The 23,533-nt window shown below is 43.8% G+C and overlaps 1 protein-coding gene across 1 annotated transcript in view; it reads right to left on the minus strand.

Moving 5' to 3' along the window:
* LOC146831112 (carbonic anhydrase 13-like) overlaps nt 1–23,533 on the minus strand; it is a 349,445-nt gene that overhangs the window by 23,751 nt on the left and 302,161 nt on the right. The window contains exon 6 of the mRNA XM_085603835.1: nt 9,515–9,670. Coding sequence (XP_085459961.1) covers nt 9,515–9,670 — 156 coding nt within the window. The remainder of the gene's footprint in view (nt 1–9,514; nt 9,671–23,533) is intronic.

The following is a 23,533-nucleotide window of genomic DNA, read 5'->3' on the forward strand; positions in this document are numbered from 1 at the left end:
AAGGACACCAAAGAAAGGATTTCCTTCCTTGGTATCGCGAGGCAACTTGCCTCCGGCTTTGCCCACATTTCCGGAAGTCCTAGTTGGGTACAAACTTTATTGATGTGCAAAAGCCAAGGAATCTTTTTAGATTTAAGTGCAGGCCAGATCTCAGCAAATTCTAGTTTAAACGAGGACAGTTTGGGCACTGACCACAGCCTTTTCCAGTACAGAATAGGTCTTGCACTGATGTTCTCCTCTATTGGGACTAACCCGAGATCAAACCTAAGGGGGATCAACGGTGTACTGGAAGGAAGCCCTAAAAGAGATCTTAAAAAAGATTGCTCAGCCCTTGAAAGAGACACTGACTGCTTATGTCCCCAGAGTTCGGCCCCGTAAATTGCAGCCACTCTTGCCTGTCTACAGTAAATTTCAAGGGCGGGAGAGACTGGTTTAAAACTCGATCTTTTAAAAACTTTATTCAAACCCCCTGCCAGTTGAACAAGCTTGAGCGTTGACTTAGCGATCTGAGAATTCCAACCAAAATTCTCTGTTAGAGTCACGCCCAAGTAGATGAAAGTTTTAACTCTCTCGAGGGGGATATCAAATAAAACTGGGTTGGGACGCACCCGCTTAGGGGGATTAAAAATCATGTATTTAGTTTTCCCCAGATTTATTTCAAGCCCTCTTGACTCACAGAACTTTGCAAAACCGTTCAACGTATTTTGTATGCCCGAAGACGTTCTAGATAGTAGCAAAGTATCGTCTGCGAACATCAGTGCAGGCACACGTCCTGAAGCTAGTCTAGGGGCGTCATTATTTACTATACAATTCAAATGGTCGATGAGACAATTAATGTAAAGGCTAAACAGTGTGGGGGCCAGAACACACCCTTGGCGAACGCCTTTTTGAACGGGAAAGCGGTCAGTGAGTTCACCATATTTACCACATCTTACTTGGGCGTAATTATTGGCGTGAAGCCTAAATAGGACGGCCAATAAGTAGGATGGAAGGCCCAGGTCTGCCAAAACTTGCCATAGTTTGATTCTGGGGACTAGATCAAAAGCTGCCCGCAGGTCCACAAACACCAGGTAGAGGCTGCCACCCTCAACCAAGGCTGTTTTCCAGTACAAGACCTGCAGGCGAAAAATCTGATCTAGGGTGGAAGTACCAGCCCTAAAGCCTCCCTGAAGAGTGGTCAAAATCCCGTTCTCCTCAATCCAGCCCAGGACCCTGTCCAAAAGGACCCTCCCCATTAATTTTTGTGAAGTGTCTATTAAACTAATAGGTCTATAGTTGGAGGGAGTTAGTGGACAGCCCTTTTTAAAAACGGGTACTATTTCAGCCCCAAGCCAAGTATAGGGTACTTCACCCCCCTGTAAAATGCAATTAAATAAAACAACCAGGTAGGGTGCCCAAATCTTTGGTTGGGCCCTAAATAGATCTCCAGGCAGTTTGTCCAAGCCTGGTGCTTTGTTTGGAAGCATTTTCTTAATTGCTGATTCCACCTCAGTCAGAGTAAAGGATTCGGTAAGGGCATGATCCACTGGGACTAGAGAGAAGTCTGGGATATCAACAGAAAGACTATCAAGGTCGTGTGTACCATACAAGTCACAAAAGTGTCTTTCCCAAGTTGAGGCTGCGATATTTGGGGCGGGTACAGAAGAATACCCACTGATTCCAGTTGCAACAATAGACCAGAAAAGTTTAGCGTCCTTGCAACTGAGCGCATGACCCAACTGTTCCCACAATTCGACCTCCCCTTCTTTCTTAGCGTCACTAATTGCTTTTTTATATAGAGAACGATTTATTCTGATTACGTCTCTATCCTTGGATTTTATCACCGACAACAGGGCCTTCTTGGCTGTACGACACGTATTATTAAACCACCGAGCTGTTACAGCCCTTGGCTGTATGGCCCTTTTTACTGGATACAAGATATCCCGTAGTGCAGTAACCAGTTTGCCGTGGATATCGGTGGGGCTACCCAAAGGTCCAGCTTCCCCCATCTCTTCGATAAATGGAATTATTGTACCATACAGTTCCGCCAACTTACTGTTGGACATTTGGAGTACTGGCCACTTTACTCTCCTTCTACAATTTTTAATTATCAATGGATCGGTTACAAGGTTTTCACCCGGGACCGGATTTTTAAGTCCAAAGCTTCCTGGTTTAAGGGTCAGGACTAGAGCATTGTGGTCACTATCCAGCCTCTCCATGACCGCAAAATCATGAAGCCTATCCCAATGTTTGGCTTCAATAAAAATGTAGTCAATTATTGAAGCATAGTTTGCTCTATTGGACGTTGCTTTCCCAGGTCTATCTGGCATCACCCTACCATTACATGCTCGCAATGATGCAGCTAAAGAAAGAGACTGCAATTGCAAGACGAGGGGAGTCCATACCTTTACTAAAGGGGTAAGTGGATCAGGAATGTTCCATAGTAGGTCCACATCATCACGGTCTCCCGTATTTGGATCCAGTAGAGGCTCAAAATGGCAGTTAAAATCCCCGCCTAAGATTAGTACAGTAGACGAGCCAAGTGACTGTAGTAATTTAGACAGTACGGTAATGGCCTCTGATTCAAGGCCCCTCTTGGTAGGTCTTGAGTAAACATTTATCAGAGCAATACTCGGGCCATTCTCTACTTCCAATAATACAAGTTGGACATCCCGTGAATCAGTTGAAATATCCTTTGCCTTTACACCCAGATGGGAGCCACCCATAGGGACAACCCTCCCGAGGGCCTTCCCCTACTACTTTTGCATGCCAGAACATCAAATGTTGCAAAGCCCGGAGCCACACTCTTTTTAAGCATCCAGGTCTCTTGCAGCATGCAAATGTCAAATGAAGTGATAAATGAACTCCACTCCGGATTGGGAAGTTTATTTTTGAGGCCTGCCACGTTCCATGAAATAATTTTAACACCTTCAACGTTAGGGGATAGCTTAGACGATAGGGAGTCCAGTAGGCCAGCACAGCTACTCAATATGGGAGACCCAGCTACCACCTCCTGATTAGATACACAATTAAATGGGGGGCATAAAATAGAAGAGGGGGCGATTGGTTCTGGACTCAGAATCCCCTTCATAGGGCTTTGTCGTTCCGTTGAATCGAGTTTATCATTATGCAGTAACCCGAGGTTTGTTAATGGGCCAAACTGTATTTTATCGAAGGGTAATATGGTTTTTTGCCTCATCTGTCAATCACAACCATCAAGATTCGAAAGAGCCTGATATCTGTTTGAAACATCCAATGGTGTGAAAGGAACAAAGTGGTCCGACCTCCCAATATAATTTCCATACTTCCGTGGGAATACAGTGTCCAACCTTTGGAATTTGTCAATAGTCATTGGTTGGGGGTTAGTTCCAAACATTTTGTGCTCATTTGTGCAAAATGCACGAACATTAATCAAAGACATAGGCAAAAGGGGAGCCCCAGGGTATCGGCCTCTACTCACTTGGTTTCTGGGGTAAAAGAATGTTAACTCCAAGGGAATAATGAGAGTACCAGGAGTCCCCGCAGGGTAATTAAAAATATACCTTACCGCTGCGGGGTCCCTAAAATTAACAACAACTAAGTCCCCATCAATATCCTTCGCTCTGCTTCCCAGCCAGTCTAATCGGCGAACATGGAGTATTTCACCATTAACGTAATGGGGGAGTGGGCGATTTTGACTCAGCCAATGTACAATCTTATTATTGAGCTGGAAAAATCCCTCCCTCTTACCATCTGGCAATCTGGGAACTCTCGCCAGCACTACCACATAGGGAACTGCTTCAGGTGGCAATTCAACCCGGGGCTCCCTACAATTAGTACCCCTGATGATACTAGGGCTCATACGCTCATCATTACCCATGTTTTTTGCATCTCGATTGACCCCGCTCCTCCGAGTTCCATTTGGAGCTTGTATAGCCAACTGTCTTGCAGGTCTAGGGGTTGGTATAACCGGCTCTTCAGGTCCAGTGGTCATCTCTTTAGGGCCAGTAATCGTCTTACAAGTTCTATCTGAATCAACTCCCACGATATAGCATGAAGGTTGTGTAATTATAGCAGGAGGGCAGTCCTTCAACACTTTGTCTCTAGTTTGGCCTATTTTATTGCTAACGGCCAATTCTATGTTCCCCAACCTTTCTTCAACCCTCTTTAGCCTCTCAATTATTGGTAATATGAAAGACCTTATAAGATGTTCAATACTTTCCAGGGGGTCAGTTAAGTGTATTTTCTTAAGTGGGCTATGATGGGGAGTGCCAACTTCTGTTGGGTTTAATACGATATTAGAAACAACCTTAGGGGTTGCTACAGGCATCGTGGGGATTTTATGGATAGGAGCGGCTTGTTTAATAATCCTGTCACTTTTCCCAAAGTCAGTATGACTAATCCTAGGTTTGCGTACATCTCCCCCCTTCTTTCTCCTTTTTTTAAGTGGTGGACCGGGAATCTTATGCAACAATGAATTTCTAGTCCTTCTTTTAGAGGTCTCTATATTTATCAAAGGAGGAAATGGTAACACTTCTGTTCCTGACAAAGAATCACACGTACAGGAAATAGTGGTCAAATGCGTAGATTCCAAAGAGTTAGATAAAAAAGGTGAAGGGGATAACTCCCGAAGAAGTGCAGGAACATCATCTAAGGAAATCAAATCATCACCAGGGGGATTTACAACTGGCAGGTTAGCTTGTTGTAGTAAATCAGTTGGTGGCCTTTTTTTCAGGCACTCAATCGACTGACGGCGCTCAGCCCTGCGCTCAGCTAGTGTGACCTCTCTCTCCAGATCCATGGTAGCCTTACTAAAATAGTGGTCCAAAGTTCCCTTGGTCAGGCCCCCAGGCTTTCCGGAAAACGAGTACTCTTGACTCCCATCCATAATATGATAAAAAAGCAACCAGTCACTATGGAGAAAAAAGGAACAGATGAACCTAGGCAAAAGATAACACAACTCTAATAATACAAATAGGTCCCGAATCAAAATCACTGGCCCACAACAGGCCTAGCTCCAAGGCAAGGCAGACTGCAAGGAATAGAGGAATATGTCCTATCAGTCATATACCAAACCCAAAATCAGTCTAGATAAGTCAAATATCACAGGCTGGGGGGGTAATACACAAGCGAGTGCTGTAACACTTACAGGTCTGTAGTTATGTAGTAAATGTCAGAGGGATTGCCCAGCCCGGCCTCGAACGGTCCTTGACGGGCAAGGACGGGCCCGCCCTTGGCCCGGGCTTGTCCCGCGCTGCGGGGCACCAGCGGGACTGAAGTAGGGGCCAGGCGCTGCCTGATGACAGCAACGGCGAGCGCCTGGCGCTAAGACGTCTGGGAGGTGTAGTCCTTCAACGCTGGCCGTTCCCCTCACGGCGGCACCGGTAAAACTTAGGCTGGATTAGCCCTGCTCTCTCGCCCTAGCCGTTCCCCTCACGGCGTCCTCTAGGGTGCTATGCACTGGCAAGACAAATCAGGCTCCCACATCAGGCGCGTCCCGCGCTGCGGGGCACCAGCGGGACTTATCGCAACTTTTGAATTCATCAAAGCTACCGGAAACGCTTTCCCAATCCAACTTCTCGTCAACAAGGTGCGCTTTCCTCCCAGTTAAGTGCTATTTTTGATGATGTTTAGCTTTTATTTTGATTTATCTATCACACTCCACCTCACCGGTAACAAAAGTCTTTATTGGCTTATTACTATGGATGGACATATTTTCCGAGATACAAAGTACTATATTATTTATAAACGAGTGATTGGGAAACCAAACTGCTGTTATTGTCACTTTTCTTTGTATTGTTAACTTCCTCAGCAATGTATGCCCTACATAACAGGCATAGTATGATGTCATTGGATATATTTAGAAAGCCTAATGGCTCGAGCAGTGGACCTCGAATCTGGGGAACCGGGTTCGAGTCCGCACGCTCAACGTCCTGTGATTCTGGGCAAATCACTTAATCTCCCCTGTCTAACAAAAATGATCAGTCTTGTTGTATTACGCTCCACGTGGTAATTTTTTTATAACCTTCAATTACAATGATGGAGGTAGTTATCTAGACTTGTTTCGAGTATATGTGTGCGGGGGTGAGGCAGGGGGCGATGGGAGTTCTTGTCAACAAAGAGCACTTACAGCTATTTCTTTTCCGCTTTGCACAGCCCTGCATATTTTTATTTACAATTGCTTTTCTGAATGCATGAGCTTGTCAATATTTTAATACCGTAAATCTTGTTTTGAAGCAGAGAGCGGTCAGGTTTGTGGTTGTTCCCACCTGGACTACAGTATTTGTTTGACACTTAGGTCAGTCACTGCCAGTGGAGAAAAGAGAAAGGCAGTTCAGCCTTAGGAACCATTCTTGTCAGAGCTCGAAAGGAAAAATCGCCTTACTTAAGAAATACATTTCAAACCAGTTTAAAAGCACTTGGAACTCATTCAAAGCACAAATCGTCTTCTTTGTCATTGCCCCTGAAAATGTTACCCCTACAACAGCTTCTCTAAAAAATACTACATCTGGCAAGAACGAAATGTCCTTTGAAATAAAAGTGCCATTGGCAACAGTGAGTAAGTAGAGGAATATATTTTATAATCACTTTAAAAAACCACAGTTGAAATGATTCCTGTTTGTATTGCTGATGTACTAACTGGGACTGATTTTATTTTAAAAGGGGACGGTCTCACGCTCCCTTTGCCTAGGTTCAATTTGTGCATGGACATCTCTAAGAAATTAAATTAGAAAAGGCTCCCTCCCTGCACGAGTGGCAGGTGGAGCTCGGGTCAGGATGTGAATGGTGCAGCACCAGGACTAAAAGTTCTAGGCACACCACTAAACACCTAAAACTGCTATATTTTACTACTAAACAGGCAGTCACTAGTTCAGTTACTTTGCAGACAACAGGGTCATGATTTCAATGATGCAACAGGTGCAGTGGCACGGGGCCCAAAATTTGTCATGACTTACTTGAAACACCTAATATTGCTATATTTTACTACTATATAGGCAGACATCATTGCAGTTATTTTGCAGTTAAAAGGGGGTTGATTTAAATGATGCAGCAGGTGGTCAAATGATCTGGGGACCCCACTAAACACAGAATATTGCTAAACTTTACTACTAAACAGGCAGTCACTAGTGCAGTTATCTAGCAGGCGCTAGGGCCATGATTTCAATGGTGCTGCAGGTATAGTGGCACCGGGGACAAAAGTTGTCAGAACTCCTCTAAACACTAAATATTGCTAGATTTACCCACTAAATAGGCAGGCACAAGTGTAGTTACCCTGCAGGCACTAGTATCATAATTTCAATGGTGCAGCAAAGGCAGGGGCCCAAAGCTCTAGAAACCCCTCTAAACCCCAAATTTAGCTATAATTTATCACTAAACAGGTAGTCACAAAGGAGTTATCTTGCAGGCACTAGGGGCATGCTTTTATGGTGCAGCAGGTGCAGTGGCACCGGGCCCAAAAGTTGTCAGAACATAATATTGTTGTTGCATCAATTATTTTTATTATTTCTCTATTTCGTTTTTCAAAATTTTGCTTACTCACGCTATACCACTAGTAATAGCACAATATATTGCCTTTTTGTACATAAACAAGTCATAACACTTAAACAGACTTTCTGTAACATATTGCACAACTAGCTACAACTTAATATTAATTACACAGGTGAAACCTAATGCATTTGCCAGTGCTTATTGAGATATTGTTCCATCTGCACAGCAAGTGTTTAATAGGGTGGGCGGAACTCGCAGAGTTTTACTCTGCAAAATTCTACAGCGTTACATTAAAACTGTGAAATTCTGCAAAATAACGCAAGCGGGCAGAATCAGTGCGTCTGTCGATTTTTAGCACCGGGAGAATGTTTCACGCTGCAAAACCAGCACCAACTGCACCATACGGCAAGCTAGAGAGTGCTGCTTCATCGCTCCTGCTTGCGTCAGCTATCTCACCATAAACGGTCACGACTGCCCGCGACCGCCAGTGTTGAGAAAATCTCTCCGGTTGCCATCCTAGTGCCCAGAAATCACGCTAGGGGATACCAATTCTCGCTTGCACTCCCCAACTTAATGTTGGCACGCTTTGTGTGACAAGAAATTTCACCAAGCAGCGGTTAACGGAGTTTTGCTGGAACTCAGCATTACAAGCATAACCTGGAGTTGGCAAAACTCTGCGTAGTCCGCCGGCGAATCGGAATTTATCGCCCAACCCTAGTAGTCAAACCACTGAACTACTTTACCAATTTTTGGTTCTCAATTACTGAGTAAAAGTTTCCTTCTGGTTCTTCAAACTTCTGGTTCAATGGAATGAAATTTTTGAAATTTTGATGTAAGGAGGGTGCCAGAAGTGTAATGCAGGGGCGTAACACAGGCCCCCGCATCCCCCGCGGTGCGGGGGCCCGCAGAGCTTCAGGGGGCCCCCTCAGCTCAGTAGTCGGACCTGAGAGCTCCAAATTCATTCCGGAGCGGGCCCCTCCATGTACTTTGCAGGGGGCCCCCTCAACTTTCGTTACGCCAGTGGTGTAATGCTTACACAGATTCAGTACACTGGTAAGTTAGGGGGAACTAAAATAAAACAAATGATTGCCTTCATTGCACTATTTAGTTAGTGAGACTGAGAGAGGCCATCTGACTCATTTTGCATATGTGCATGAAGCAGTTACTGGTAGAGGCTTAGGCTAAATCCTGTTCACTTGGAGATGGAAAGCTCACAGCACGGTACCCATTCTTCTTCAAATGCCACAGTTCTTCTACCGGTTTGGGTTACAAATATCTATCCTAAGCTGTAAACACGTTTTAAGGCCTCGCTCTTCCCGAGTCAAAATCGATTTGACCATCCAGTGTTTGTGTCCGGTGATTTAGATTCACACATAGGCAATTTAAATGGAGCAATTGGCGTTTATAGCTGATGTTTCCCTCCCACACACAATTTAAGCATATATTTGTTAAAATACGGCTGAAAATGGAGCACTGGACCCTCCACAACACTCCTTATTATTTTGCTGGGGTGCATCTATTTAGTGTACTGGTTCTTTTCTCACAACCCTGTGTCTGTAGTGAGATGTCATTGTTGGCCAGCCCCCCACACTAAAAAACTGTAACAGAACTACTGTTTCTTGGAACACCATCACAAACACGCAACATCCAACGCTGGTTTGCGTTCAACATTTCCATAAATTTAAACAGTTTTGAGCACTACATTCTTTATTTAACAATAAGCTCTCAATATTATATTGTATTATTATTGTTAGAAATTGTTGTTTTTCTTTCCATTTTTCAGCTGACTACAAATTTTCTTGGAACGACTCAAGCAAAACTGTTAATTTCCCTAAGCAGGTAGTTGTTTCTCGCTGGATCATTGATAATAAGTGTAGAAAGATGGCAGCCTTGAAAATGTTTTGCTTTATGCATCCAATATTTCTAATAATAAGTTTGCAATGCACACTGCGGTGTGACAATTTCAATGTTTTACTTTGCTTTACCCTGCGCTTTATAGGTGTGAAAAGGCTCCATAAAGCTTTTTGAATGAAAAACAACTGAATTTGAATATTTTATCTCAGCATACCTGTTCTGAACTGATTGTCATACGATCCTTGAGGACAATCCATATTACGCTTTCCCACAGTGGTGGGGTAGTGAGAGAGCCCAGATAGGTCCAGTAAGCCAAGGATTTAGGCAGAAGGGACATAGGATCAAAATCGGTGAAAACAACTTTATGATTCTGAAATAAGATCAGTTAATGGTCAAAATAATTATTAAATGTAATTGAAAATTGCAATGAATCAATAACATATTTATACAATCCAGTAAATAATAATGCGGATAATATATATAAATATATATAAATATATATATAAATATATATATATCAAAGATTAAAAGGATGTTATAGTAAGGTGAAAGTGGTAGCTAGGACATACCATTTTAAATTAACAAACCTCTGAAATTCACCAGTTATAGTCATCTCAGGTAACTATAACCCATGCAGTGAAGAAACTATAACTCACGCCCCTGTCATGCACAGTGTTGTAATGAATGATGTAATTTGAGATGATGCAATATAAACTGTTTAATTCTAAACAAAGCAGACCTACTGTCTTTGCCAAAGGGTCCAAACACAAATATAACAAGCATTGAAAATGCAATAGGTCTCGCCTTCGTTTAAGTTAAAGCAATTCTGTTTGTAAATAGTTTGCTTTTATTACCGTTTTCAAACTTCCACGTACATAACATGCATATGTTTGGATATATGTATATGTATGCATGCATATATTTGTATTTATGAGAGGTAGAGGTAGAGAGGTAGAGTGTAGAGTAGTAGAGTGGTAGAGAGAGAGGTTGAGAGGTATAGAGTGAGTATTTGAGAGTGAGTAGTAGTGGGTGAGTATTAGGTAGTAGAGAATGAGAAGTAGAGATTGAGTACTAGAGAGTAGTAGAAAGTGAGTATTAGAGTAATAGAGAGTGGATAGTAGAAATTGAATAGTAGAGAGTATTAGAGAGTTAGTAGAGAGTAGAGTAGGAGAGAGTGAGTAGTACAGTGAGTAGCATAGAGTAATAGTGATTGAGTAGTAGAGAGTGAGTAGTAGTAAGTAGTACAGTGAGTAGTAGAGAGTGAGTAGATAGCAGTAGAGAGTAGTTGAGAGTGATTAGAGAGTAGTAAAGAGAAGTAGAGTGAGTAGTAGAGAGTAGTATAGAGTATTGGAGAGTGATTAGTAGTGATTGAGTAGTAGAGAGTAGTAGAGAGCAAATAGTAGAGAGCAAGTAGTAGAGAGTGAGTAGTAGAGAGTGAGTATTAGAGAGTTAGTAGTGAGTAGTAGAAAGTAGTAGAGAGTAGTAGAGAGTGAGTTGCATAGAATGAGTAGTAGAGATGAGTAGAGAGTGAGTAGAGGGTAAAGAGTAGTTGAGAGTGTGTAGTAGAGGTGAGTAGTAGAGCGTAAAGAGTAGAGAATAGAGAGTAGTAGAGACTGAGTATTTGAGAGTGAGTAGTAGAGTTATTAGTGAGGAGTAGAGAGTGAGTAGTAGAGAGTGAATAGTAGAGTGTGACTAGTAGAGAGTAAAGAGTGAGTAGTATAGAGTATTAGAGAGTGAGTAGTAGAGAATGAGTTTTAGAGAGTAGAATGTGTAGTAGAGAGTAGTAGAGAGCGAGTAGTAGAGAGCGCGTAGTAGAGTTAGTAGTGAGTAGTAGAGAGTAGTAGTGAGCGAGTAGTATTGAATGAGTAGCAATTAATAACAGCAAGCTGCGTACTGAAAGCGGCATTTTAATATAAGAACAGCATAGTGACACCTTCAAAGCTTCCGTTGCTCTAACTGCAAGCTGCACACTGAAAGCAGCTTTTTAATAGAAATACAGCGTAGTGACACCTTCAAAGCTTCCGTTGCTCTAACTGCAAGCTGCGTACTGAAAGCAGCTTTTTAATAGAAATACAGCGTAGTGACACGTTCAAAGCTTCCGTTGCTATAACAGTAAGCTGCGTACTGAAAGCGGCATTTTAATAGAAGAACAGCGTAGTGACACCTTCAAAGCTTCCGTTGCAAGCATTAACTTTAGCTGCGCACTGAAAGCGGTATTATAATAAGAAGGAACGGCAATTAATAACAGTTCAAACACTCATCTGGATCCCTTAAGCAAGACGCGGTGCCACTGTACCTGCTGCACCCCTGACTGCACTTTGGTGGGGCTAACTTTAGAGCAGTCTGTGGTCGTTGTGCTGCACTAAGCCGTCACTTGAGCAAGACGCGGTGCCACTCCACCTGCTGCACGTCTGACTGCACTTTGGTACGGCTGACTTTAGAGCAGTCTGTGGCCGCTGTGCTGCTGCTAGGCCATCACTCAAGCAAGACGCGGTGGCACTGCACCTGCTGCACCCCTGACTGCAGTCTGGTGGGGCTGAATTTAGAGCAGTCTGTGGCCGCTTTTCTGCACTAAGCTGTCGCTCAAGCAAGACGCAGTGCCACTGCACCTGCTGCACGTCTGACTGCACTTTGGTATGGCTGACTTTAGAGCAGTCTGTGGCCGCTGTGCTGCTTCTAGGCCATCGCTCATGCAAGACGCGGTGCCACTGCACCTGCTGCACCCCTGACGGCACTCTGATGGGGCTGACTTTAGAGCAGTCTGTGGCCGCTGTGCTGCTGCTAGGCCATCGCTCAAGCAAGACACGGTGCCACTGCACCAGCTGCACATCTGACTGCACTCTGATAGGGCTGAAAGCAGCATTTTAAAATAAGAAGGAACGGCAATGAATAACGGCAAGCTGCGTACTGAAAGCGGCATTTTTAAATAAGAAGGAATTTTAAAAGAAGGAACGGCAATTAATAACAGCAAGCTGCGTACTGAAAGCGGCATTTTAATATAAAAACAGCGTAGTGACACCTTCAAAGCTTTCGTTGCTCTAACTGCAAGCTGCGTACTGAAAGCGGCATTTTAATATAAAAACAGCGTAGTGACACCTTCAAAGCTTCCGTTGCTCTAACTGCAAGCTGCATACTGAAAGCGGCATTTTAATAGAAGAACAGCGTAGTGACACCTTCAAAGCTTCCGTTGCTATAACAGCAAGCTGCGTACTGAAAGCGGCATTTTAATAGAAGAACAGCGTAGTGACACCTTCAAAGCTTCCGTTGCTATAACAGCAAGCTGCGTACTGAAAGCGGCATTTTAATAGAAGAACATCGTAGTGACACCTTCAAAGCTTCCGTTGCTAGCATTAACTTTAGCTGCGCACTGAAAGCGGTATTATAATAAGAAGGAACGGCAATTAATAACAGCTCAAACACTCATCTGGATTCCTTAAGCAAAGATGCGGTGCCACTGCACCTGCTGCACCCCTGACTGCACTTTGGTGGGGCTGACTTTAGAGCAGTCTGTGGCCGTTGTGCTGCACTAAGCCGTCACTCAAGCAAGACGCGGTGCCACTCCACCTGCTGCACGTCTGACTGCACTTTGGTACGGCTGACTTTAGAGCAGTCTGTGGCCGCTGTGCTGCTGCTAGGCTATCGCTCAAGCAAGACGTGGTGGCACTGCGCCTGCTGCACCCCTGACTGCAGTCTGGTGGGGCTGACTTTAGAGCAGTCTGTGGCCGCTTTTCTGCACTAAGCCGTCGCTCAAGTAAGACGCAGTGCCACTGCACCTGCTGCACGTCTGACTGCACTTTGGTACGGCTGACTTTAGAGCAGTCTGTGGCCGATGTGCTGCTGCTAGGCCATTGCTCAAGCAAGACGTGGTGCCACTGCACATGCTGCACCCCTGACTGCACTCTGATGGGGCTGAAAGCGGCATAGTAAAATAAGAAGGAATTTTAAAAGATGAAGTAACGGCAATTAATAACTGCAAGCTGTGTACTGAAAGCGGCATTTTAATATAAGAACAGCGTAGTGACAGCTTCAAAACTTCCGTTGCTCTAACTGCAAGCTGCGTACTGAAAGCGGCATTTTAATATAAGAACAGCGTAGTGACACCTTCAAAGCTTCCGTTGCAAGCATTAACTTTAGCTGCGCACTGAAAGCGGTATTATAATAAGAAGGAACGGCAATTAATAACAGCCCAAACACTCATCTGGATCCCTTAAGCAAGACGCGGTGCCACTGCACCTGCTGCACCCCTGACTGCACTTTTGCGGGGCTGACTTTAGAGCAGTCTGTGGCCGTTGTGCTGCACTAAGCCGTCGCTCAAGCAAGACGCGGTGCCACTGCACCTGCTGCACGTCTGACTGCACTTTGGTATGGCTGACTTAAGAGCAGTCGGTGGCCGCTGTGCTGCTGTTAGCCCATCGCTCAAGCAAGACACGGTGCCACTGCACCTGCTGCACCCCTGACTGCATTCTGGTGGGACTGACTTTAGAGCAGTCTGTGGCCGCTTTTCTGCACTAAGCCGTCGCTCAAGCAAGACGCGGTGCCACTGCAACTGCTGCACATCTGACTGCACTTTGGTACGGCTGACTTTAGAGCAGTCTGTGGCCGCTGTGCTGCTGCTAGGCCATCGCTCAAGCAAGACGTGGTGTCACTGCACCTGCTGCACCCTGACTTCACTCTGATGGGGCTGACTTTAGAGCAGTCTGTGGCTGCTGTGCTGCTGTTAGGCCATTGCTCAAGCAAGACGCGGTGCCACTGCACCTGCTGCATGTCTGACTGCACTCTGATAGGGCTGAAAGCGGCATTGTAAAATAAGAAGGAACGGCAATGAATAACGGCAAGCTGCGTACTGAAAGCGGCATTTTTAAATAAGGAGTAATTTTAAAAAGAAGAATGAACCGCAATTAATAACAGCAAGCTGCGTACTGAAAGCGGCATTTTAATGTAAGAACAGCGTAGTGACACCTTCAAAGCTTCCGTTGCTATAATAGCAAGCCGCGTACTGAAAGCGGCATTTTATTATAAGAACAGCGTAGTGACACCTTCAAAGCTTCCGTTGCTAGGACACCAAAATGCAACACACAAAATGGCGTCGGGCTGTCCACAGTCCCTACAGACTACGGACACGCGGATACTGTTGTTTGCTGTGGACACATGGCAGGAGCAGCCATGTTTGTCCATGCAGACGCGCGCATACAAGCCATCTGCTGAATTGATTCCAAATAGTGCTCACCATGCGAGGACAGTGCATGCGCTGCTTTCGCCAGGCGAGACCTACTAAAAAGCAGGGACCCTATTGGCTCTATTTAGGGGTCATCACATCAACATTTATAAAGGAGCCCTACTGGCTTTGTCAAAAATTCACCACTTACTATAGTCAAATGCTTATTTTGATACATTCACACATTACTATGTTTATTAATAGTTATTTTCACAACATGTTTTCCATACATTATTATATTATAAAAAACATGAACAATTTCTTTGAGACTCATTTAAAACATTTTTCATGCTACAAATTGCAGCAACAGAACCAACCTCAAGAGTCCTAAACTCCAGCTGAAGAGCATACAGCGCAGGCTTTTTAAAAAGAAGTAAAGTAATTGATTTATTTTGCACAATTATTTAAAATTATTGCAATATTCGCATCAACACACAACCAGCTGGTAAACCAAACATGCCATAATAACAAACTAAAAAGACAATTTTGCATTGCTTTCTGTGACTACACTAGAGACATTACTACAGTGGCCACTGTGCAGTATTTCAATGCCTATTGCAACTAAGTAGTTATAAAAATATAATCAGTTGCAAAGGTATTTTCTGAAAAGAGCAAGTCACAATTTAGTTTAAATGCATTAGGCAAAAGAGGCTAAAATCACATGAAAAGCAAGATTTCAGAAATTCATGGATGCTATATTAAACTCAGAAATATTAACATCTCTCACTTACACCCCAAATGGAGATCAGAATAGTAAAGATAAGCTAAAAACATTATTCAAATTCATCAGATGTTTCCTTCTGGAAAACTTTGCGTGCTCAATAAAATCAGATATCTGTAAACATAGACATAAGTCAGTTAACCTAAATCAAGATTTAAAAAGTTTGTTTCTCACAGGAAGTCGGTTGAATGTGTAGCTGGGCAGGTCAGACTTGGAACGCTTTAATAAATATGCCACGTTCTCTTGTGTTCATGGATTCAATGACCCAGGAGACTTACTGTGTTGTTTAAAATTTAGCTAGGGGGCTGTTGCACTCCCAGCAGCTGTCCACAATATAAAATAATGCTTGGTTATACCCCTACCCCTTTTAGGGGCACCACCAGGATTAAAAAAACATGAGTAAGACGCTCTTGCAGAACATGTTGGAGCAGTGAATAATAAATGAGCGTCTCCTGCTGCTCATTTATTATTCTTTTTTTTTTACTTTTTGGGTGCCCACCCAGTGCACCCACAACATGTTCATGTGTTCGGGGATTCAGAGGTAGACCCAGGCTCCACATAGCCCCTACTGGCTCCCTAGCCACCACCGTGGCGGGACCAGGCCATCTTTCTTTTTTTAAGTGGGAGCGCTGATGCTCATCCGAGCACCAAGATCTCCACAAATCATTGGGGGCAACTGATTGAGCCCCAATGCCCCAGTGGCCCCCCACGGCTCTCCAGCCAGCACCCATTGTCGTACTGATGGAAATAGACTGATTAACTTTGCTCCAATTGGGCGGAAGTAGCAGTTTACTCTGCTCACTGTGGGGCAGGAGCAAAGTTGTGTTTACTACCTGGAAGAGTGCGGGCAGGTTTTGCCTACAATCTCCCAGGCAGCAAACATCAGTGGGTTCCAGGGAATGGGGTAGCTGGCCTCAATAAGGCTCTGGGAGGAAGGTCACATGGCTTCCCCTTTTTAAGAAATTTGGACCCATGAACTGAAAAAGGCTTGGGGAGGGTGGTTACGAGCCCCAATGCCTATTAATAATAAAACTACTGACCTTCCCGGCACTGGCCCACTACAAGGGGCTTATTTTGAAAGCACTGAAATGGAGACATGCATATCTGCGGCGTAGAAAGAAAAATCTGGGCCTGATTCACAAAAGTAAACTAGAACAAAAGTCTAAGTTTAGACCTGAAGTCTAAGTTTAGACCTAAAGTCTAACTTTATACTACTAAAGTTAGACTTGTGGTCTAAGTTTAGACTAAAAGTCTAACTTTACTAGTAGTAACGTTAGACTTTAGGTCTAAACGTAGACTTCAGGGCTAAACTTAGCCTTTTGGTCTGAGTTTACATTTGTGAATCAGGCCCCCTGTTTATGGCCCCATGCCCCCCACCATGCCTATGGTAGAAGGGAATCCCTACCGTTGCCCCCTATATGTTGTATTTCTCCTTTATTCAGGAGAGGGGACTGAATCCAATTCTTAAAATGGCTTCCATTATATGTTTGTTGATGTGGTAGAAGCCAATCAAATCTTATCTCTAGATATGTTGACTCAGCATCTCCCAAGTGGCGTGAAATATCTATAATTGTTGACCCTTAATTTCCTAAAAACATGCTTTCTGGATCAAGATCTAGCCTTTAGCCAAAATTGGTGTAATACCGTTCAGTCGTTTTGACAGTAGTTGTATCTAATTGTCAAGTTTTGTGAAGATTTGTCACACCGCACCAAAGGTATAAGCAAACCAAAAACATGCTTTTCTTATGGAAACGTAGTTCTAACTATAACTATCCAGTGGCGATATTTGAATAATTATTATTATAATAATAATTTTAAAAAAGATTGTAAAAACTCAAACACTGTCAGTCACACATCTATAAAGTCAATCAGACAGCCATATACTCACCTAATCAGTTATACACACACCCTCTCATTTATTCATATAGATACTAACACATACTCACACACCCAAATAGCCCCTCACTTATGCACTCACTAACCCATACAGCAACTATTGGAATCCTTCACTCACACATACAGTCACTCATACACTCAAACATTTACCTATACTGCCTTTCACATATGAAATTACTCACCCATATACCACTGACACTTTTATTCATTCACTGACACAGCCATACACACACTCAGTCACTTATACAACCCTTCTTGTGCACACTTACTACTCCATATGCCACTGACTCACCCACTCACTCATCCATCCTGGCACTCACACACCATCTCACCCACCAACACAGACACTCATACACCCTTTGATGCACTCAGACAACCAATCAATCGCCAATACACCCACTCATGTACCTACTCTCCAACCCATACAGCTACTTAGACACCATCTGACAGACTGATACAGACATTCAGGAAACCTAGGCAGTGACTCATGCATTCACTGAGACATCTAATCACTCACTTACACAGTCAGGCATGCGCCTACTGAATCATCGATGCAGGCATCCATACACCCATTGATTCATCAATACACCTTGGCGTATATATATTTAACACTCATAAACATTTTAAAAACACTAACAGTCACTGGATGATATCATCAGTGATGCCATTTGAAATGTCATCAGTGATGTCATGAGTGATGTCACTGACCATGTCATGAGTGATGTAATATGTGATGTCATCAGCAGTGCATTGCAGGGGCATGAGTTATAGTAAGCGGAGCTAACTATTCCAGCTGAATTCCTCTAGTTTTGTGTGAGTGAAATTTCAGCTTAACTATAACGTCCCTGTAACCTTTGTTTTTTTCTATTCGATAGGCAAATTCCTAACTATAACGTAAGAGAGGAGCATAAAGAAAGAAGAGAGGAGCATAAAAAAGAGAGTGAAGTACAGAAAGAGAGGTGCAGAAAGAGGTGACAGGTGCAGAAAGTAGCAACAGAAATGCATAAAGAGGCATGCGAACTGCAGAAAGAAGCAAGAGAACTACAGACGAGGGAAGAAAGGTACAGAAAGAGCAAACCAAGGTGCAGAAAGAAGCATGAGAACTGCAGAAAGAAGCAAGAGAGGTGCAAAAAGAAGAGAGTGAGGTGCAGAAAGAGGAAGAAAGGCACGGAAAGAAACAAGAGTAGTGAAGAAAGAAGCAACGGAAGTGCAGAAAGAAGCAATAGAAGTGCAGAAAGAAGTACGAGAGGTGCAGCAAAAAGCAAGAGAAGAGTAGAAAGAAGAGAGTGAGGTGCTGAAAGAGCCAAGAGAGATGTAGAAGGAGACAAGAGAAGTGCAGAAAGAGGCAAGAGATGTGCAGAAAGAGGAAGAAAGGTGCAGAAAGAGGCAAAAGAAGTGCAGAAAGAAGCAAGAGAGGTGCAGAAAGAAGCAAGAGAAGTACAGAAAGAAGCAAGAGAGGTGCAGCAAGAAGCAAGAGAAAAGCAGAAAAAAGAGAGTGAGTGCAGAAAGAGGCAAGAGAGGTGCAGAAAGAGGCAAGAGAGGTGCAGAAAGAGGAAGAAAGGTGCAGAAAGAGGAAGAAAGGTGCACAAAGAGGCAAGAGAAGTACAGAAAGAAGAAAGAGAAATGCATAAAGAGGAAGACAGGTGCAGTCACTGGAAGTAAGGTGCAGAAAGTAGAAAGAAAAGTATGGAAAGATGCAAGAAAGATGCAGAAAGAAGCATGAGCGGTGCAGAAAGAAGAGAGCAAAGTGCAGAAAGAGTCAAGAGAGCCACAGAAACAGCCACGAGAGGTGCTGAAAGAGGCAAGAGAGGTGTAAAAGGAAGCAAGAGAACTTCAGACAGAGGAAGAAAGGTGCAGAAAGAGGAAGAAAGGTGCATAAAGAAGCAAGAAGTGTGCAGAAAGAAGATAGAGAAGTACAGAAACAAGCAAGAGAGGTGCAGTAAAAAGCAAGAGAGGTGCAACTAGAAGAGAGTGAGGTTCAGAAAGAGGAAGAAGGGTGCAGAAAGAAGCAAGAGAAGTGCAGAAAGAAGGAAGAGGAGTACAGGAAGAGGCAAGTGAGGTACAGAAAGAGACAAGAGGGGTAAAGGAAGAAGCAAGAGAGTTGCAGAAAGAAACAAGAGAAGTGCAGTGAAAACCAAGTGAGGTACCGAAAGAGGCAAGAGAGGTGCAGAAAGGGACTAGAGAGATGCAGAAAGAGGCAAGAGAAGTGTAGAAAGGAGCAAGAGAGCTGCAGAAAGAAGCAAGAGAGCGATAAAAGATGACGAAACATGCAGAAAGATGCAAGAGAGATACAGAAAGAAGCAAGAGAGGTACAGAAAGAACCAAGAGATGTGCAAAAAGAGGAAGAAAGGTACTGAATGAGGAAGAAAGGCGCAGAAAGAGGCAAGAAAATTTAAGAAAGAAGCAAGAGAGTTGCAGAAAGAGGCAAGAGAAGTGCAGAAAGAAGTAAGACAACTGCATGAAGAGGAAGAAATGTGCAGAAACAGGACGTAGGGTGCAGAAAGCAGCAAGAACAGTACAGAAAGAAGCAACAGAGGTGCAAAAAGAAGCAAGAGAGGTACAGAAAGAAGAGAGCAAGGTACAGAAAGAGGCAAGAGAGCTGCAGAAAGAGGCAAGAGAGGTGCAGAAAGAAGAAAGAGAAACGCAGAAAGAGGCAAGAAAAGTACAAAAACAGCCAAGAGAGGTGCTGAAAGAGGCAAGAGAAGTGTAGAAAGAAGCAAGAGAACTTCAGACAGACGAAGAAAGGTGCAGAAAGAGGAAGAAAGGTACAGAAAAAAGCCAGAGGTGTGCAGAAACAATATAGAGAAGCACAGAAACAAGCAAGAGAGGTGCAGAAAAAAAGCAAGAGAGGTGCAACAAGAAGAGAGTGAGGTTCTGAAAGAGGAAGAAAGGCGCAGAAAGAAGCAGGAGAAGTACAGAAAGAAGGAAGTGAGGCACAGAAAGAGCCAAGAGAGGTGCAGAAAGAGGCAAGAGAGGTGTAGAAAGAGGAAGAAAGGTATGGCAAGAGAGGTACAGAAAGAGGCAAGAGGGGTGCAGGAAGAAGCAAGAGAGGTACAGAAAGAAGCAAGAGAAGTGCACACAAAAGCAAGAGAAGTGCAGGAAGAAGCAAGAGAGGTGCAGAAAGAAGCAAGAGACCTACAGAAAGAAGGAGAAAGGTACAGAAAGAAGCAAGACAAGTGCAGAAAGGGGAGAGGTGCAGAAAGAGGCAAGAGAGGTACAGAAAGAAGCAAGAGAAGTACAGAAAGAAGCAAGAGAAGTACAGAAAGAAGCAAGAGAGGTGCAACAAGAAGCAAGAGAAAAGCAGAAGAAAGAGAGCGAGGTGCAGAAAGAGGCAAGAGAGGTGCAGAAAGAGGCAAGAGAGGTGCAGAAAGAGGAAGAAAGGTGCATAAAGAGGAAGAAATGTGCACAAAGAGGTAAGAGAAGGTCAGCAAGAAGAAAGAGAAATGCATAACGTGGAAGACAGGTGCAGTCACTGGAAGTAAGGTGCAGAAAGCAGCAAGAAAAGTATGGAAAGAAGCAAGAGAGATGCAGAAAGAAGCATGAGCGGTGCAGAAAGAAGAGAGCAAAGTGCACAAAGAGGCAAAAGAGCAACAGAAACAGCCACGAGAAGAGCTGAAAGAGGCAAGAGAGGTGTAAAAGGAACCAAGAGAACTTCAGACAGAGGAAGAAAGGTGCAGAAAGAGGAAGAAAGGTGCATAAAGAAGCAAGAGGTGTGCAGAAAGAAGATAGAGAAGTACAGAAACAAGCAAGAGAGGTGCAGAAAAAAGCAAGAGAGGTGCAACTAGAAGAGAGTGGGGTTCAGAAAGAGGAAGAAAGGTGCAGAAAGAAGCAAGAGAAGTGCAGAAAGAAGGAAGAGGAGTACAGGAAGAGGCAAGTGAGGTACAGAAAGAGACAAGAGGGGTAAAGGAAGGAGCAAGAGAGGTGCAGAAAGAAGCAAGAGAAGTGCAGTGAAAACCAAGTGAGGTACCGAAAGAGGCAAGAGAGGTGCAGAAAGTGACTAGAGAGATGCAGAAAGAAGCAAGAGAAGTGCAGAAAGGAGCAAGAGAGCTGCAGAAAGAAGCAAGAGAGCTATAGAAAGATGAAGAAAGATGCAGAAAGATGCAGGAGAGGTACAGAAAGAAGCAAGAGAGGTACAGAAAGAACCAAGAGATGTGCAAAAAGAGGAAGAAAGGTACTGAACGAGGAAGAAAGGCACAGAAAGAGGCAAGAAAATCTAAGAAAGAAGCAAGAGAGTTACAGAAAGAGGCAAGAGAAGTGCAGAAAGAAGTAAGAGAACTGCATAAAGAGGATGAAAGGTGCAGAAACAGGACATAGGGTGCAGAAAGCAGCAAGAAAAGTACAGAAAGAAGCAACAGAGGTGCAAAAAGAAGCAAGAGAGGTACAGAAAGAAGAGAGCAAGGTACAGAAAGAGGCAAGAGAGCTGCAGAAAGAGGCAAGAGAGCTGCAGAAAGAAGAAAGAGAAACGCAGAAAGAGGCAAGAAAAGTACAGAAACAGCCAAGAGAGGTGCTGAAAGAGGCAAGAGAAGTGTAGAAAGAAGCAAGAGAACTTCAGACAGACGAAGAAAGGTGCAGAAAGAGGAAGAAAGGTACAGAAAGAAGCCAGAGGTGTGCAGAAACAAGATAGAGAAGCACAGAAACAAGCAAGAGAGGTGCAGAAAAAAGCAAGAGAGGTGCAACAAGAAGAGAGTGAGGTTCTGAAAGAGGAAGAAAGGCGCAGAAAGAAGCAAGAGAAGTACAGAAAGAAGGAATTGAGGCACAGAAAGAGCCAAGAGAGGTGCAGAAAGAGGCAAGAGAGGTGTAGAAAGAGGAAGAAAGGTATGGCAAGAGAGGTACAGAAAGAGGCAAGAGGGGTGCAGGAAGAAGCAAGAGAGGTACAGAAAGAAGCAAGAGAAGTGCACACAAAAGCAAGAGAAGTGCAGGAAGAAGCAAGAGAGGTGCAGAAAGAAGCAAGAGACCTACAGAGTGAAGGAGAAAGGTACAGAAAGAAGTAAGACAAGTGCAGAAAGGGGAGAGGTGCAGAAAGAGGCAAGAGAGGTACAGAAAGAAGCAAGAGAAGTACAGAAAGAAGCAAGAGAGGTACAGAAAGAAGCAAGAGAAGTACAGAAAGAAGCAAGAGAGGTGCAACAAGAAGCAAGAGAAAAGCAGAAGAAAGAGAGCGAGGTGCAGAAAGAGGCAAGAGAGGTGCAGAAAGAGGCAAGAGAGGTGCAGAAAGAGGAAGAAAGGTGCATAAAGAGGAAGAAAGGTGCACAAAGAGGCAAGAGAAGTACAGCAAGAAGAAAGAGAAATGCATAAAGTGGAAGACAGGTGCAGTAACTGGAAGTAAGGTGCAGAAAGCAGCAAGAAAAGTATGGGGCGGTCGCTCTTTCTCACACTCTGCCGCCAAACTATGGAATTCCCTTCCTGTGAGTATTAGACAGATCAACAATAGGATGGCATTCAGGAAAGTCCTAAAAACCCATTTGTTTGCGAAAGCGTGCTAATGTACCTTGGAGCTCGTCATAGTAATTGCTGAAGCGCGACGAGGCCTCCGGGTAGTTACGCGCTCTATAAATATAATTTTTCATTTCATTTCATTTCATTTCATTTCATTTCAGATGCAGAAAGAAGCATGAGCGGTGCAGAAAGAAGAGAGCAAAGTGCACAAAGAGGCAAGAGAGCAACAGAAACAGCCACGAGAGGTGCTGAAAGAGGCAAGAGAGGTGTAAAAGGAAGCAAGAGAACTTCAGACAGGGGAAGAAAGGTGCAGAAAGAGGAAGAAAGGTGCATAAAGAAGCAAGAGGTGTGCAGAAAGAAGATAGAGAAGTACAGAAACAAGCAAGAGAGGTGCAGAAAAAAGCAAGAGAGGTGCAACTAGAAGAGAGTTGGGTTCAGAAAGAGGAAGAAAGGTACAGAAAGAAGCAAGAGAAGTGCAGAAAGAAGGAAGAGGAGTACAGGAAGAGGCAAGTGAGGTACAGAAAGAGACAAGAGGGGTAAGGGAAGGAGCAAGAGAGGTGCAGAAAGAAGCAAGGGAAGTGCAGTGAAAACCAAGTGAGGTACCGAAAGAGGCAAGAGAGGTGCAGAAAGGGACTAGAGAGATGCAGAAAGAGGCAAGAGAAGTGCAGAAAGGAGCAAGAGAGCTGCAGAAAGAAGCAAGAGAGCTATAGAAAGATGAAGAAAGATGCAGAAAGATGCAGGAGAGGTACAGAAAGAAGCAAGAGAGGTACAGAAAGAGGCAAGAGATGTGCAAAAAGAGGAAGAAAGGTATTGAACGAGGAAGAAAGGCACAGAAAGAGGCAAGAAAATCTAAGAAAGAAGCAAGAGAGGTGCAGAAAGAGGCAAGAGAAGTGCAGAAAGAAGTAAGAGAACTGCATAAAGAGGATGAAAGGTGCAGAAACAGGACATAGGGTGCAGAAAGCAGCAAG

The sequence above is a fragment of the Triturus cristatus genome, chromosome 5_1 (assembly GCF_964204655.1).
Source record: "Triturus cristatus chromosome 5_1, aTriCri1.1, whole genome shotgun sequence".
Classification (NCBI taxonomy): Eukaryota; Metazoa; Chordata; class Amphibia; order Caudata; family Salamandridae; genus Triturus; species Triturus cristatus.